The sequence below is a fragment of the Saccopteryx leptura genome, chromosome 5 (genome assembly GCF_036850995.1).
Source record: "Saccopteryx leptura isolate mSacLep1 chromosome 5, mSacLep1_pri_phased_curated, whole genome shotgun sequence".
Taxonomy (NCBI): Eukaryota; Metazoa; Chordata; class Mammalia; order Chiroptera; family Emballonuridae; genus Saccopteryx; species Saccopteryx leptura.
Window position 1 is genome coordinate 27909420 of NC_089507.1, and position 14180 is coordinate 27923599.

Genomic DNA, 14180 nt, shown 5'->3' on the forward strand with positions numbered 1-14180 from the left:
GTGTGGGAGCAACACCTGTGAGCATGTTTGTTCTAAGAAAGGCAGAAAGCTGATAGGGCTGGTTGGAAGGGTATCACTTTCACCCAGGTCATGTTTAAACCCTTCTAGGTAGTTGCAAATTTAGTCTCTTTTTAAGGATTGCCAGAAAAGGAGTTTCTACTCTCTCTTTTGGTAACCTATTCTTTTATCTTAAGTTAATATTAGAAGTTGGTTTTGTGGCTCATTTTCAAGTATTGTTCACTTGCTCTATTCTATTTGCCCTTTGTTGGACACTTACAACAAGTCATCTTGCAGTGATGAAAGGCAATTCTTTTTCTGATCCAAAAGAGGCTGAACACTGCAAAAAAAATATCTTGAATCAAAAGTTCATTTACAAATTGACTATTTGGATCTTGAGCACAGGCCCTGAAGCATGGCAGTTCCTATAGGAAAACAGCCAAATTAGAAAGCCTATCTTATCCAAGGTATCTCTGAGTCTAAAAGCATCTCATCATCCCATTTCAAAAACTTCTATGGGAAAAAGCCTGCTTAAAAAAACCACACAAAACACTGGTAGAATAGCCTTTGAGAAATTATAAGACAGCATCTTCTAGGATACACTAGATTTTGTAATACTGTGCTTCAATGTGTATATCTTTCTAAAAGTGGTTTGTATCTGCATAGTTACTTTGGGTATGGGGGTCCCTAAAAATCCACAGTATTAGCTTCACCTTTGCCTGAGTCAGCACAGGGGCCACAATGCAGCAGGGAGGGTGATGTGACCAGAAGGGGCCTAGAGAAGAGGGAGAGGCCGGTGGCCCTGGCAGCCACTCCATAGCCTGTGCCTTGAGGGGTCACACCACTCCCAGTTTATGCACTCAGAGAAGCTATCTCATCTCTGGCTCCCCTTCTCTTTCTCATCCATTCTGATGTGCAGACTAGACGCCATTGAGTTAAGGCTTCCTGCAGGAATCCTCATGAGATGTGTTGGATGAGATTCTTGAAGTCCTCTATCAGTTCCATGACACCATGTGTTATGTCCAGAAATCTGAGTCGTGCACCTGTCTTCAGAATGCCTACAGTCTAGTTGGAGAGGGCAGTGTTGTATACAGCAATTGAAGAGCATGTTCTATAGTACTAGATAGAACAGGCACAAGGGAACCCTTAGATCAGGGGTCTCAAACTCAACTCAGCATGTGGGCCGCAGAGCAAGATCACAGCCCTTCGGCGGGCCGCACTAGGTCTACAAAAGACAACTGTTACGCAACACTTTTCTCACTGCAGTTGAAAACAAAAAAAAATCAGTACAACAAGCACAATCGTACATGCAGTTTACTCAGTGTCACAAAATGACCAGAAACTGTAGTTCGCATCACAACTGCTGTTAACTAAGCTAATATCTAGCTAGGATGCTAGAGAAATGAAAAATACAAGTAGGCCCCTAGGCTTACTTAATTTTATCCAAAATATTTTGAACTTCGTGGATTAGTCTGCGGGCCGCACAAAATTGTTCGGCGGGCCGCATGCGGCCCGTGGGCCACGAGTTTGAGACCCCTGCCTTAGATGGAACATTTAAATCAATTTTAAGGAGTCAGGGAAGTCTTCAGCCTCAATTCAGAGATGGTTTTCTTGGATACCAATCAGGAGTGATATTTATTCCCAGAGATATTATATTATTATACACTAGTCCATTACCCCCTAAAAGATTCCATCTAGATCAAATGTCCCGAAGATCTTTTTTTTTTTTTTTTGAGAGAGAGAGACAAGAAGGGAGAGAGATGAGATGCATCAACTTTGTACTTGCATCACTTTAGTTGTTCATTGACTGCTTTCTCATATGTGCCTTGACCTGGGGGCTCCAGCTGATCCAGTGACCCCTTGCTCAAGCCAGTGACCTATGAAATCATGTCTATGACCCCACTCTCAAGCCAGTGACCTCGTACTCAAGCTGCTGAGCCCTTGCTCAAGCTGGCGATTTCAGGGTTTCAACCTAGGACCTCAGCATCCCAGGTCAATGCTCTATCCACTGCATCACCACCAGTCAGGCCGTTCCTAATTCTTAACACCAAGAAATGTGACCCAGAGTAAAAAAAAAAGTCATTTCTACTGTTCAACACCAATGCATAAGGATAATTATGAAGGTAAAGAATTCCAGAAAGTACTCTCCAAGGAAAACATAGATCACCTCTGGATAGTTCTCTCCCTAGAAAAGGAAAAGAACGATGTTTAAGTCATAAAATTGCTATTGAAGGAGGCAGTGAAGAGAATACATAGGCCAAGACATGCTGGCAGCAGACTGTGGCCTCTTCAATGAGTGAGTAGAGTTTGCTCCAATTCTGATTATTTCCCTTTTTAAACTTGCTCTACATGATGGCACTCAATAAGCAACCAGGTGGATGCTGGTGCCATTTGGCCATATAGGGCAGTGCTTCCCAAATCTGGTGGTGTATTGGAATCACCTGGGAAGTTTGTTAAAATTCAGATTCCTGAACTCTACACTGTAATCTAAAAGATCACAGTAGAAGACAAGACTCTATTTTTAAGTTCTCCCAGCTGCTACTTTTGCAGTCAATCTGCGGACCGATGCTTGGGAACACTAACGCTAGGACACAGAAGGAACAAGTTGGGGGGTTGGTGAGATTAAGAAGAGAGAAGATGGTGAGTTCAGTATTGAACATGCCACGGGACATGTAAGTGAAGAGGTTTTATGAGCAGTTGGCTATAATGGTCTAGAGTCCAGGAGAGAGAGAGATCTGGAGGCCATGAGTACTTGGATATTATTTAGTAATGGGAATGTGTCAGGTTGCCCAGCTGTTATATAATAATAATAATAATGATGATGATGATGATGAAAGAAGAACAGAAATCAGTGGCTTGGCCTTAGAAGGCTCCTATTTCTAAGCCAACTTGGTCATACACAATTCTTAGATTCTTTCTGACAGGTCATGAGAGCCAACAAAGAAATTGAGATGGTGAGCCATGGCTGGTTGCTCAGTGGTAGAGTGTCAGCCCAGTGTGTGGAAGTTCCGGGTTCAATCCCGGTCAGGGAACACAAGAGAAGTGCCCATCTGCTTCTCCACCCTTCTCTCTCTCCTTCCTCGCTCTCTCTTTTTCTTCTGCAGCCCAGGCTCCATTGGAGCAAAGTTGGCCCCGGGCACTGAGGACAGCTCCATGGCCTCCACTTCAGGCACTAGAATGGCTCCGGCTGCAACAGAGCAACGCCCCAGATGGGCTGAGCATCACCGCTTGGTGGGCATGCCGGGTGGATCCCAGTAGTGCACATGTGGGAGTCTGTCTCTCTGCCTCCCTGCTTCTCACTTCAGAAAAATACCAAAAAAAATAAATAAATTGTTCATGAGACCATTTTATTGTTCTCCTTTGAGGTGCTTTGACCACAGCCTGAGTGAAAGGTTTACTTAAGGCAAATGCCTAGAATTCTAGAGGCAGGGTTTTCTTTCCTTATAATTGGCATCTAGAAACCAGAATTCCCCAGAACTTAGAACTTGATAGAAGACCACTTGGCACAGGGCAACCACCTTTCTTATACCCTATTCATTTAAAGGAAGACTCTCTAAAATATATTTAATCAGCTACAAACCTCAAATACTTTTAATTTCACCATCTGGAACCCCTTTCAGATATTCAGAATGCTAGTTAATAGTCTACCATGTTTACCAGTTAAAACCTGCTTCTGCAATTCAGTATCCTGATTAGCAGAGCATCAGACAATAGAAGTGCATATTTAATTTGAGTGTTGGCAGCACTTGGATTATAATTCAATCGAAGGAGCCCCATAATGTTACAATATGCATGTGGAAACTTTCTAAAATGGACTGAAATCATAATACCAAAGAATGGACCAAAAAGTCCGAGTCAGAAATAGAACAGGGAAGCCGTCAGCATAGAGTATTTTAAGAATGGGGGGGGGGGGGGGTTAAGCTTCAGATGCTATGAAGAAGTCAAGAAATAAAATGAGTCAATGCCTTTGACCTTGATGAGAATGGTTTTATGAAGTAGTGGCCATGGGAGAGTTACTGTGGTGGGTGGAGGAATGAAGAGGGAGTAGATACAGAAGGGAGCTATCTTTTCTAGGAGGCAAAGAAGAAAGATGTGGAGCAAAACACAAGATTACATTTGAAAGAAACGGTTTGTTATTGTGATTTTTATTTGTTGATTTTAAGACAGAAAAATTGGGAGTATGATTAAATATAGAAAATAGCCTGCAGAGAAAGATTGAAAAGTCAGGAGAAAAGGGAAAAATCAACCTTCCCAGGCCCAGAGGAGTCTGGTGGGGGTGATAATTGTAGCTAAAAGGAAGACATTACTTCCATAACATTGCAGAAAGGAAAGCATTGTCAGTGGGGGCGCAGCAACATTTAATCTGTGTTTAGATGGGGTTTTGGTGTAAGCCAATATGGTTTTGTGCATAAAAAGGACTACCCAGATTTAATTGGGATTATACAATTAGTGTTTGATTTATTAAGGTCACTAATATAGAATTGTATTTCTCACTAGGCTGTATATTCATCTCACAAATTTTTATTTAGAAATCTAGCAAAATTGAACACTTTCAAGGGGCTTTTGATTAATGCTTATTCCTTTTTACCAATTTAAACTTGTTTAAATATTTTTAAACAGCAACTATAAATTTAATATGTTGTATTTCTTTTTAAGTACCTCATTTATCTACTTAAAACCTTGCTAAGCACATAAGAAATGTTATAAATGAATTAAGTTCATAGAGTAGACCTGAAGACCTTTTAGATGTTACAATAATATGCATAATCCAAGGAAGATTTCAGCTTAAAATTAGAAGTCTGATAATTTATTTTAGTTGGTTTTCAAGAATTGGTGTTCTCACCAGTCAAATTCTTTAAACCTTAGTAGTACAAAAAAGACCAAATATGCACAAAAGTATCAGTAGCTTGACTTTCTGTTTTAAACCTTTCTATGTTTAATTTTAAGTCTTCTCAGAGTTGTGTGATCCATACTCACCGAGGACAAAAATTACCTGGAAATAACTGAGGCCATTTTCAAGCAAATATTTTGACAGAGCTGCAGGCATCCAGAACAATTCACCTCCTCCCAGAGGTCACACTGAGTCTCTTTTTGGAGAAGCTATGTCATGTGTTCCAAAACTTAAAAAGGGTTTGATGTCACAGCTGTCATCACTCACACCCATAAACATGTATTATGCACAGTACCTGACTCTTGATCTACACAAGAAAATAAGACAACCAGGTTGATCTTTGATCTTTAGGACAGATTCATTTATTTTCGGTCTAAATATTAAAGACCTTTGAATTCTATGAGATCTAAAATTCGTACATGTTTTGCTATCTAATAATACCATGGAACTTTATAGCCTAAAACAAATAGATGTATTTCCTATTGAAAGATCTTTAAGTAAGACGCTAGATATATAAATGTCTTTTCTATTTAAAGAACTTCAAACTTAGTGGTATCTTTCATTCTTTCATGTTCTTAGGACTACACAATGGTTATACAAGTTTAAATGCCCTCCAGTTGAGTTTTGGGAATTCTTCTTCATCAAACCAAATCTGATTTGCTTATAAGATGATGTCGTTCTTCTGAGATTTTATGGGGAGGAGGCAGGAAGTTTAGAGAATTCTCATCCAATGACTTTATTTTCTCTGTAAAATAGGATGTGAACCTATCTGATAAAGGAAGTGGGGGTTATTTGGCATGAGGATGAGAAAAAGCTTTAAAATAACCGTATTTGATAATGGAAGTTCTGAGTAGATCCATCTGCCTACTTTATAGTCTCATAAGTATGTGACCAAGCCAATTAAAGTGGAGACAGTCCTCCTGAGGAGATATATTTATTATTCATGTTGAACATTTATTTTATATAGTTTTTATATTAAATGTGCACATTTAGTCATTTGAATACTTGCCACTGATAAATATTCTCTGTAGCTGATCAGGAGGTCACAGCTCAATGTCAAAGAAGTTTTTATTAATAAAGCAATTGAAGTTGTCACTTATACTGCAAAAAGTTCTAGATTCATTTCACACTTATTTCCATTTGCTAGTCAATTACCAGCTGTCAGAACACATTAAGTATTATAAAGTTGAGTCAGAAGCTGTCACCATTAAGTGTATTAACTCTCCATAATCACATAGGTAGTGATTTTTCCCATAAAAGCATGATACTAATCATCAGCTTACATCTGTCTTCATGATGGTATAAAATTGTCATTGGTTTCCATCACCGAAGCGAAGTAAATCAATATAGACACTGAAAATGAAAGCTTACAGTCATGAATCATGAGTTCTTCCATTCATGTTAACAGGCTTCTCATTGTTTCCAGCAGAAAAAAAAAAATGTCAGCCAACTTTCAAAGCTTTTTACTTCTTGGTGTTAAAAAATAGTTTATTGTTGTTATTATTACTAGTTAACACTTATGAAGTATTTATTAAGTGCCAGGGACTATGCTCATAACTTTATATGAATGATTTTTTTTCTTATCTTTGCAATAAACCTCTGAGGCTATTGATTCTTATTCTTACAGTGCTTATAATACCATACCTTGTGTTTTGTAATAAAGTAAACAATGGCTTACAGGACTTGAGTAACTCGTTGCCCAAAATGGCAGAGCCTGGAGTCAAACCCAAGCAATTTAATTTCATAACCTCTTCTTTTGACCAGTCGTCTACATTAACGGCTGGTGTTTGATATTTACTAGATGAATCCGTTAGGAATAAATTTGGGTGCAAGTAACGAAAATCCAACTTGTAATAGCTTATAAAATAGCAATTTTTTTCTTAATTAACAGAAAGAACGGAGATGGCAGCTACTTACAGTGGTTTAGTGGCTCAGCAGCGCCAGGACCAGTGTTGGGGATTCCCTGGCCTTTCTCCCTTGGCAGCAAAAATGGCCGCTTCTGTTTCAAGCACTGTGTCCACATTCAGAGTGGGAAAGAGGGAGGGGAAAAGAGCTGGCACTAGCCATAGCTGTATAATTTATTATGAAAGCAAAACTTTCCCAGTTAGATCTCATTAGTTTAGAACTGTTTCACATGTCCGCTCTTATCTGCAAGAGTGGCAGGCAGCAGGAGAAGGGGGGTTGGAGATCATTGCTGGACCAGCCTTGGGTCAGAAGTTATAGAATCTACAGGCTTGGTAGGGAGTTTTCACTTCCTTCTTAACTACTTTCTCTTTTCTTTTTTTGGAGTGAAAGAGCTGTGATTCTCCAACACCTAATTATGTTCTTGCCTCATTTTCTAGAATGTATTCCTAGACATTAAGAGAAAGCCATGGTTTTACTAATTGGACCAGAACTAATCGGTTACAGATAACAAAAACTATTGCACACTTAAGAAAATAGATGAGCCTGACCTGTGGTGGCATCAACCTGGAATGCTGAGGTTGCTGGTTCAAAATCCTGTGCCTGCCCAGTCAAGGCACATAAGACAAGCAAGTACCTATGAGTTGATGCTTCCTACTCTCCCCTCCGCCTTTCTCTCTCTCTCTCTCCTCTCTCTAAAATCAATAAATAAAACCTTAAGCCCTGGCCGGTTGGCTCAGTGGTAGAGCGTCGGCCTGGCGTGCAGGAGTCCCGGGTTCGATTCCCAGCCAGGGCACACAGGAGAGGCGCCCATTTACTTCTCCACCCCTCCCCCCCCTCCTTCCTCTCTGTCTCTCTCTTCCCCTCCCGCAGCCAAGGCTCCATTGGAGCAAAGATGGCCCGGGTGCTGGGGATGGCTCTGTGGCCTCTGCCTCAGGTGCTAGAATGGCACTGGACGCAACAGAGGGACGCCTCAGAGGGGCAAAGCATCGCCCCCTGGTGGGCATGCCGGGTGGATCCCGGTCGGGCGCATGCGGGAGTCTGTCTGACTGCCTCCCCGTTTCCAGCTTCGGAAAAATGAAAAAAACAAACAAACCCTTAAAAGAAAAAAAAAAAGATGTGCCAGAAAACAGATAAATTTCAGTTATTTATTAAACAAATACATGAATTAAGCACTCATTATATGCCATGTGCTCTTCTTGGCTCTGGGGATATATCAGTGGAGAGGAGGAGAAAGGGAAACACACGCACGCACTCGTTATGCAGGAATCTCCTGGAATCTGAAGACAGGAAGGCAGCAGAGCCTTGAAGAGGACCAGGGAGTGGGGGCTGAGAGGGAGTCAGGAACTCAGACAGCTCCTCTGAATGACTCTCCTTCGTTCTGCTCACTCTGCTTTCTCTTCATTCTTAGTCTGCATGGTGGGTAGGATACGGTCACCCTACATTGCCTGAGTTTCCATCTTCCATTCAAGCGCCAGTCTTTCCATCCCAACTCGAATACCTAAGCAAGAGAATTTGAATCTACTAAGCCCACGGACAGGGAGAAACACGGTTACAGGGGTCATTGTGAGTGGAGTGGACACTTTGAAAGGAGTCTGCCTTAAATGGTTACCTGGTGCTGCTGCCATCTCCAGACTCATTGATGTTCTTCTAGACACTCTGCCTATCACCCATGCCAAAGCTCCCCCCTGCCACCCCAAAGATTTGAACGTTAACTCTACCTTGAAGAGTACAATTGTTTAGTTCTGTAAAAATTGTATGAGTCAAAGTTATTTTGAACTTTTTCAAATCACTTTTTTTTTTCCTCAAATCACTCTTTACCCTAATCTATTAAGCCCTTCCCCCTACCCCAGCGCACCTGCACACGCGCGCATGCGCGCGCGCACACACACACACACACACACACACACACACACACACACACACTCACACACACAGAGCCCTGTCCCTGTCTTCCAGATAAAGGGAGATTTGGGTCTTGGTTAACATCAGATTGCCTTCTCACTTCAGGCCAAGCCCTGGGAAGCCACCACCACTATGAATCAATTTGGTTCAAAGTACATATTGCAGTGTGTGGGGGTGGAGGTTGGTGTATTCTTTTATGGCCCTTGGTGGGGATAAAAAAACAAACTTCGCTTTGTTTCAAACCAATGCATGTTTTCCATTTGGGGATGACCTGAATTGCTGACCTTGTGACCAATCTGTTTTTCTACAGGCTGTGGATTCCCCGCCACGTGGAGGGGGATGGGCAGGCTGGGGCTCCTGGGGCAAGTCTCTGCTCTCATCAGCATCTGCCACAGTAGGTAAGCACTGTATCTTGCGTTTGAATGGGTCAAGTCCAGAAGCCTAATAGGATGCAATCGTTTAATCATATCTTGTGCTGACAGTTTAACATTAGCTCATCAGATAATCATTTTTAGTGCTTCCTGTCCTAGGCGCTTCATGTATAGTAACACATTTATTCCTTAAAATAACCCTATAAGGGGTATGCTAATCCTCTCCATTTTGGAGAAAAGGAAGCTGAATCTCAGGGAGGAAAAGACCTTGTCCGAAGTCAGGAGTAGCTGGGTTGAGATTTGAACCAAGTAGTATGGCTTTTTATATAAAAGCCACTATATTATATTGACTTAAATATATAAGATTTAAGAATTAAAATATAAGATTTGGGCTTTTAAAAATATATTGTTAAAGCTTTGTGCTTAGCATTCCAATTGAAGTTTTAAAATGTACAACTTGCCTACCCTCTAAAGCAGGGGTCAGGAACCTTTTTGGCTGAGAGAGCCATGAACGCCACATATTTTAAAATTTAATTCCATGAGAGCCATACAACAACCCATGTACGTTATGCATTATCCAATAAAAATTTGGTGTTGTCCCGGAGGACAGCTGTGATTGGCTCCAGCCACCCGCAACCATGAACATGAGCGGTAGGAAATGAATGGATTGTAATACATGAGAATGTTTTATATTTTTAACGTTATTATTTTTTCTATTAAAGATTTGTCTGTGAGCCAGATGCAGCCATCAAAAGAGTCACATCTGGCTCATGAGTCATAGGTTCCCGACCCCTGCCCTAAAAGGACCTGTAAAAGGCACTTTTGAGGTATCCATAAAAGGCACTTCATTGGCAGAGCATTGAAATACAAATAGAAAAAACTAGGCAGGTAGGACGGATAAATAAAATATATGAAATATATCCTAAGGCTAATAGAGTTACTGTAATTGAGCATTGATCTTAACTCTGAGCTCTGTGGCTACCAGTCTTTCTCACTGAATGATAAAATATAACTTAGTTTACCTTGATAAATTTATTGCTTTCCTGGTATAAACTTTTTGATGCAATTTCTTATATTGGCTTTTATAGAAAGAGATTATATGATGGACAATGTCTTCATTAGTTCAGGTTTGTCAAAATACTTTTCATATATCCATTGTTATATCCACATTTCATGAAAACTGAGCACAGAACATCAACATGCCTAAGATAATTTAGCAAAGGCATCTTATATGGAAGGTAGAAAGTGAGGAGCAGGATAGGGAAGCCACAAGTAACATAACTTTCACATCATTTAACTCCGGTGTTTCAAGATATAGTTCATGGCCATGAGCATCTCACGATGGGCCATCATTGGTCCACCCTACTGTTAAACCAGGAGGAATAGAAAGGTCTGAAGGTCTTTTGTCCCACTACAATGAACCATGGTCACAAGCAATTTAAGGACCAGATATCTAATTTGATAAAATTTAGACATCCTGGAAGAATGGATAGATTATCTCCCCTACAGTAGACAATAGTAAATGTCACCCTGTCTGGCAAGAGCCTGGAGAGCAGATGTTTCTCTATGCTAATTGAAAGGTGTCACAAACCAGTGCGACTAGTAATTCCAGGTCCCAAGTGGGAACAGTGCAAAATTAAGTAAATACGCTTAAAGAATTAAAGAATGGGTTTGGGAGGGCTCTACAATTGCTGCTGGCAAGAAGAGAGCGTGCCCAAAAACCGCATCTTGCTTTATTATAGGGCAAAATGAGGCCATTAGGAAATCAGTGAGATCTCTGATCACATTTCCAAGGCAACCTAAGAATTTTACCAAGTGCAGAAACCCCCCACCAAACATAACATCTTAACTTTACACAAAACAGAGGATAGAAGAAACTTGCCTCCAGTCTTTCCGGAAGACATGGGGGGTAGGATGAGTATCAGCTAATATGGAGGTGTGGGGAAGGGCTTAGCCTTTTGCAACTTAATCAGGCAAGTGAGGTGGTGGGTGGGCAGACTGTCAGCTTACAGCCAGTTTCCCCACCTCTGTCCCCCAAAATTCTAAACTGCAAAAACCCTGTTGGCTTGTCGGTCCCCAACAGAAAGGGCCATGTATACAGTGGATACTATGTATAGAGATGGCAGAATTAACCAAATTAAAGCAAAGAAGCCTGTATTGTTGTTTGAACAGGACAGATCTCTTCATGAGAGTGAGGATAATGCTTCCCAGGAAAAATGTTTGGCTAACAAGTGGATCTTGCCACTGGCATCAGTTAGGAATGACAAGCTTTCTGAACCAAAACCTACAAGTGTGGAGTCTGGAAGTTTTTGAAATTGGGATAAGTCATAGAAAGATGAACAGTATGGGACCAAATTTACAGCTGTCCTCATGATTCATGCCATGTTCTGGGTGCTTCCGGTTATAAATGGTGTCCAGAGCTGCCCTGGTTTATAATGAGTTCAGTGCTTTTGGCGGTTGTTTTATAGACAAAGGATGTGCTTTAATGTTAACTGTAAGTTCCTTCCACAGTGAATATGGAAATCAATTGCCCTGTGGTAGCTGTTCCCAGTGTTTTCTCGTGCATGCTTTCAAGTGCACCTGCCTGTAACTGCTCTGCCGTGGTTGGTCTGTTTGCTATTGTTTGTCATCGGTCCCCAGTTACACCCCAGCCACATCATCTGACTTCAAGCTTCTCTGAACCCGTACAAGGTTTTCCATCCATTAACTGGCAGTTTGTCTGTTGAGTTTACTATCGAGCATCTTAGGTATCTTGTGGGAATCTGACCTTTGCGTATATACAGCCTAGTGCCACCTTGGTTTCAGGGGACTGTGCTGCAAAGTCTCTGGGTTCTGTTATGAGTTCAAGTATAACCAGTAGATCAGCGGTCCTTACAATATGTTTTTAAATAAAATATGTATTTCCGATGGCTTTAGGCGATCCCTGTGTTTTGGTTGTTCGACCCTCGCCGGGGTCGCAACCCACAGGTTGAGAACCGCTGCAGTAGATGATGTGGCCTTACTGCTTGAAAAGCAGGGTGTTATTTCTGTGGCAGGCTCGTTTCATTCTGGTCGACACTTATCTTTTTAACTTGATCAGAAGTCAGTGTCTAAACCTGGAGCCTGTGCTTGTGTTCATTGTTGCTCTTGAAGTTTCCCTGTGTCTTAAGTTACCATGAAGATGATATATATTGTATCTTATTAATGTTTCAAACACTTAAAAATTCTGGTAGTTCTCACCTAGCTCTGAGTAATTGACCTAGAAGAGCCTGGAGAGCTAACTGCTCATGAACCAGCACGATCACTGTGCCAAGCACTGTCGCCACTTTCCCTGTTAGGGTTGGTGGAGATACGGTGTCTCTGAGATGGTATGGCATTTGCACATTGGCCTAGAAGATATCAGAATGGTGTTTGGCACATCCTCTTGCACTCGTTTCTTTTGCTGTGTAACAAATTACTGCAAATTTAGATGTCTAAAACTACAGACAGGGTGGAGCAAAAGTAAGTTTACAGCTGTAAGGGCCAGAAACAGTTTATTCTTGTATTATTATTTATTCACTAGCTGTACCCGGCCACGCACTGCTGTGGCTCAGTCTGGTTAAGTGGAAAAGAAAGAAAAGAGAAAGCGCACATTTCTAATATGTTTAATTTCACAATGCTTGTAGGTATACAGTAATTTTTTTTTTGTTCTATTGTCTGTGCAGATATAGAGATTGTCTGGTTTGTCAACTCCAAAACAGGCAACATATACTTGTCCATGTGAGAAGCAATCCGTGTGTAGATCTAAAGTGCACAGTTCTAAAGATTGGCCCTGAGCTTTGTTAACGGTGATTGCAAACGCCAATTGAAATGGAAATTGCAATCACCAATTGCAATTAAATTGAGTTAATTTAAATTGAAATGGCATATCCATTGGAATCATAGGAATGCGAGGAATGAGGACATCTTCACCTTTGAAAGGTCCTGTCAAGATTGTTGCTCCTACAACGTTACTCATTAATTTTTTTACTGCAAGCCGCATGCTGTTGCAAAGCTTTGGCTGGTTGATATTTCGCAACATGATAATTGGCACGCTGATTTTCAATTGCAGTATGTGCAGTGGCATCCCTGGCAGATCAAGTGAATTCAAAAATTCTGTTGGATAATTAACCGCTTCATTTGCTTCCACAACAGTGTCGACGGACTTGTATGTGACTGCCTCGCTTTGAATGTTAGACTGAATAATATTGTTAAGAACAAAGATTGTCATAGACGTCTTTGTTCTTGACCACAAGAATAGCTCATTCACTCAGCCAATCATGATTCTTATAATTGGTTTGAATATTGGGAAATACTTTTTCAACCAATTCTTCTTTTGACGTCACTAAATTGCAGAAGTTATGGGGCAATGAAATTCATCCTGAGGTCAGATCAACTGGCACCTTTCCTTCCCAATTTCCAGCAATTGATGTGAGAATATCTCAGCTGATCGATTGTTTTGCAGCCAGACATGCATATTTGTAGTTAGTTTTAACGTCTTTACATGTCGCCACAAAGTAGAGTATTTCAGGCAAGCATTTATTTCATCCGCTGGTGTCGATCGAGGAATTACAGGTAATGTTTGCCTGAAATCTCCTGCAAGCAATATTAATGCGTTCCCAAATGGTCTGATGTTTCCACGCAAATCTTGCAATGATCGATCAAGAGCCTCAAGCAATTTTTTTGGTGCCATTGTGCATTCATCCCAAACAATAAGTTTGCGTGTCTGCAATACTTTTCCCATGCCGGATGCTTTGGAAATGTTGCACGTGAGAGTCAATGAATTGCATGTTCAATGGCAATTTCAAAGCAGAATGAGCAGTTCTCCCACCTGGTAGCAATGTCACAGCTATTCTGGATGACGCAAGAGCTAAGGCTATGTCATTTTGGGATAAAAACACACATGTATTCGAATGCAATGTTGTTTCAGAATTTCAAAGCAATCAGTGAAGAACTTTTGGAGATTTAAGATTTTGAACAACTGAACATTTACATTTTTATTTATATAGATTATTGTATTATTTCCTGTACGAACAACTAGAAACCTACTTTTGCCCCACCATGTACATTGGTTAGCTCACAGTTTCTGTGGGGCAGGAATTCAGGCACAGGATAGC

At 40.9% G+C, this 14180-nt stretch overlaps 1 protein-coding gene across 3 annotated transcripts in view; it reads left to right on the forward strand.

Annotated features, from left to right (window-relative positions):
* The window catches only part of FAM114A1 (family with sequence similarity 114 member A1), a 70103-nt gene that overhangs the window by 11742 nt on the left and 44181 nt on the right, over positions 1–14180 (forward strand). For all 3 annotated transcript variants that reach the window (XM_066384889.1, XM_066384890.1, XM_066384891.1), the window contains exon 3: positions 9006–9093. In XM_066384889.1, the coding sequence (XP_066240986.1) occupies positions 9006–9093 (88 nt within the window). The remainder of the gene's footprint in view (positions 1–9005; positions 9094–14180) is intronic.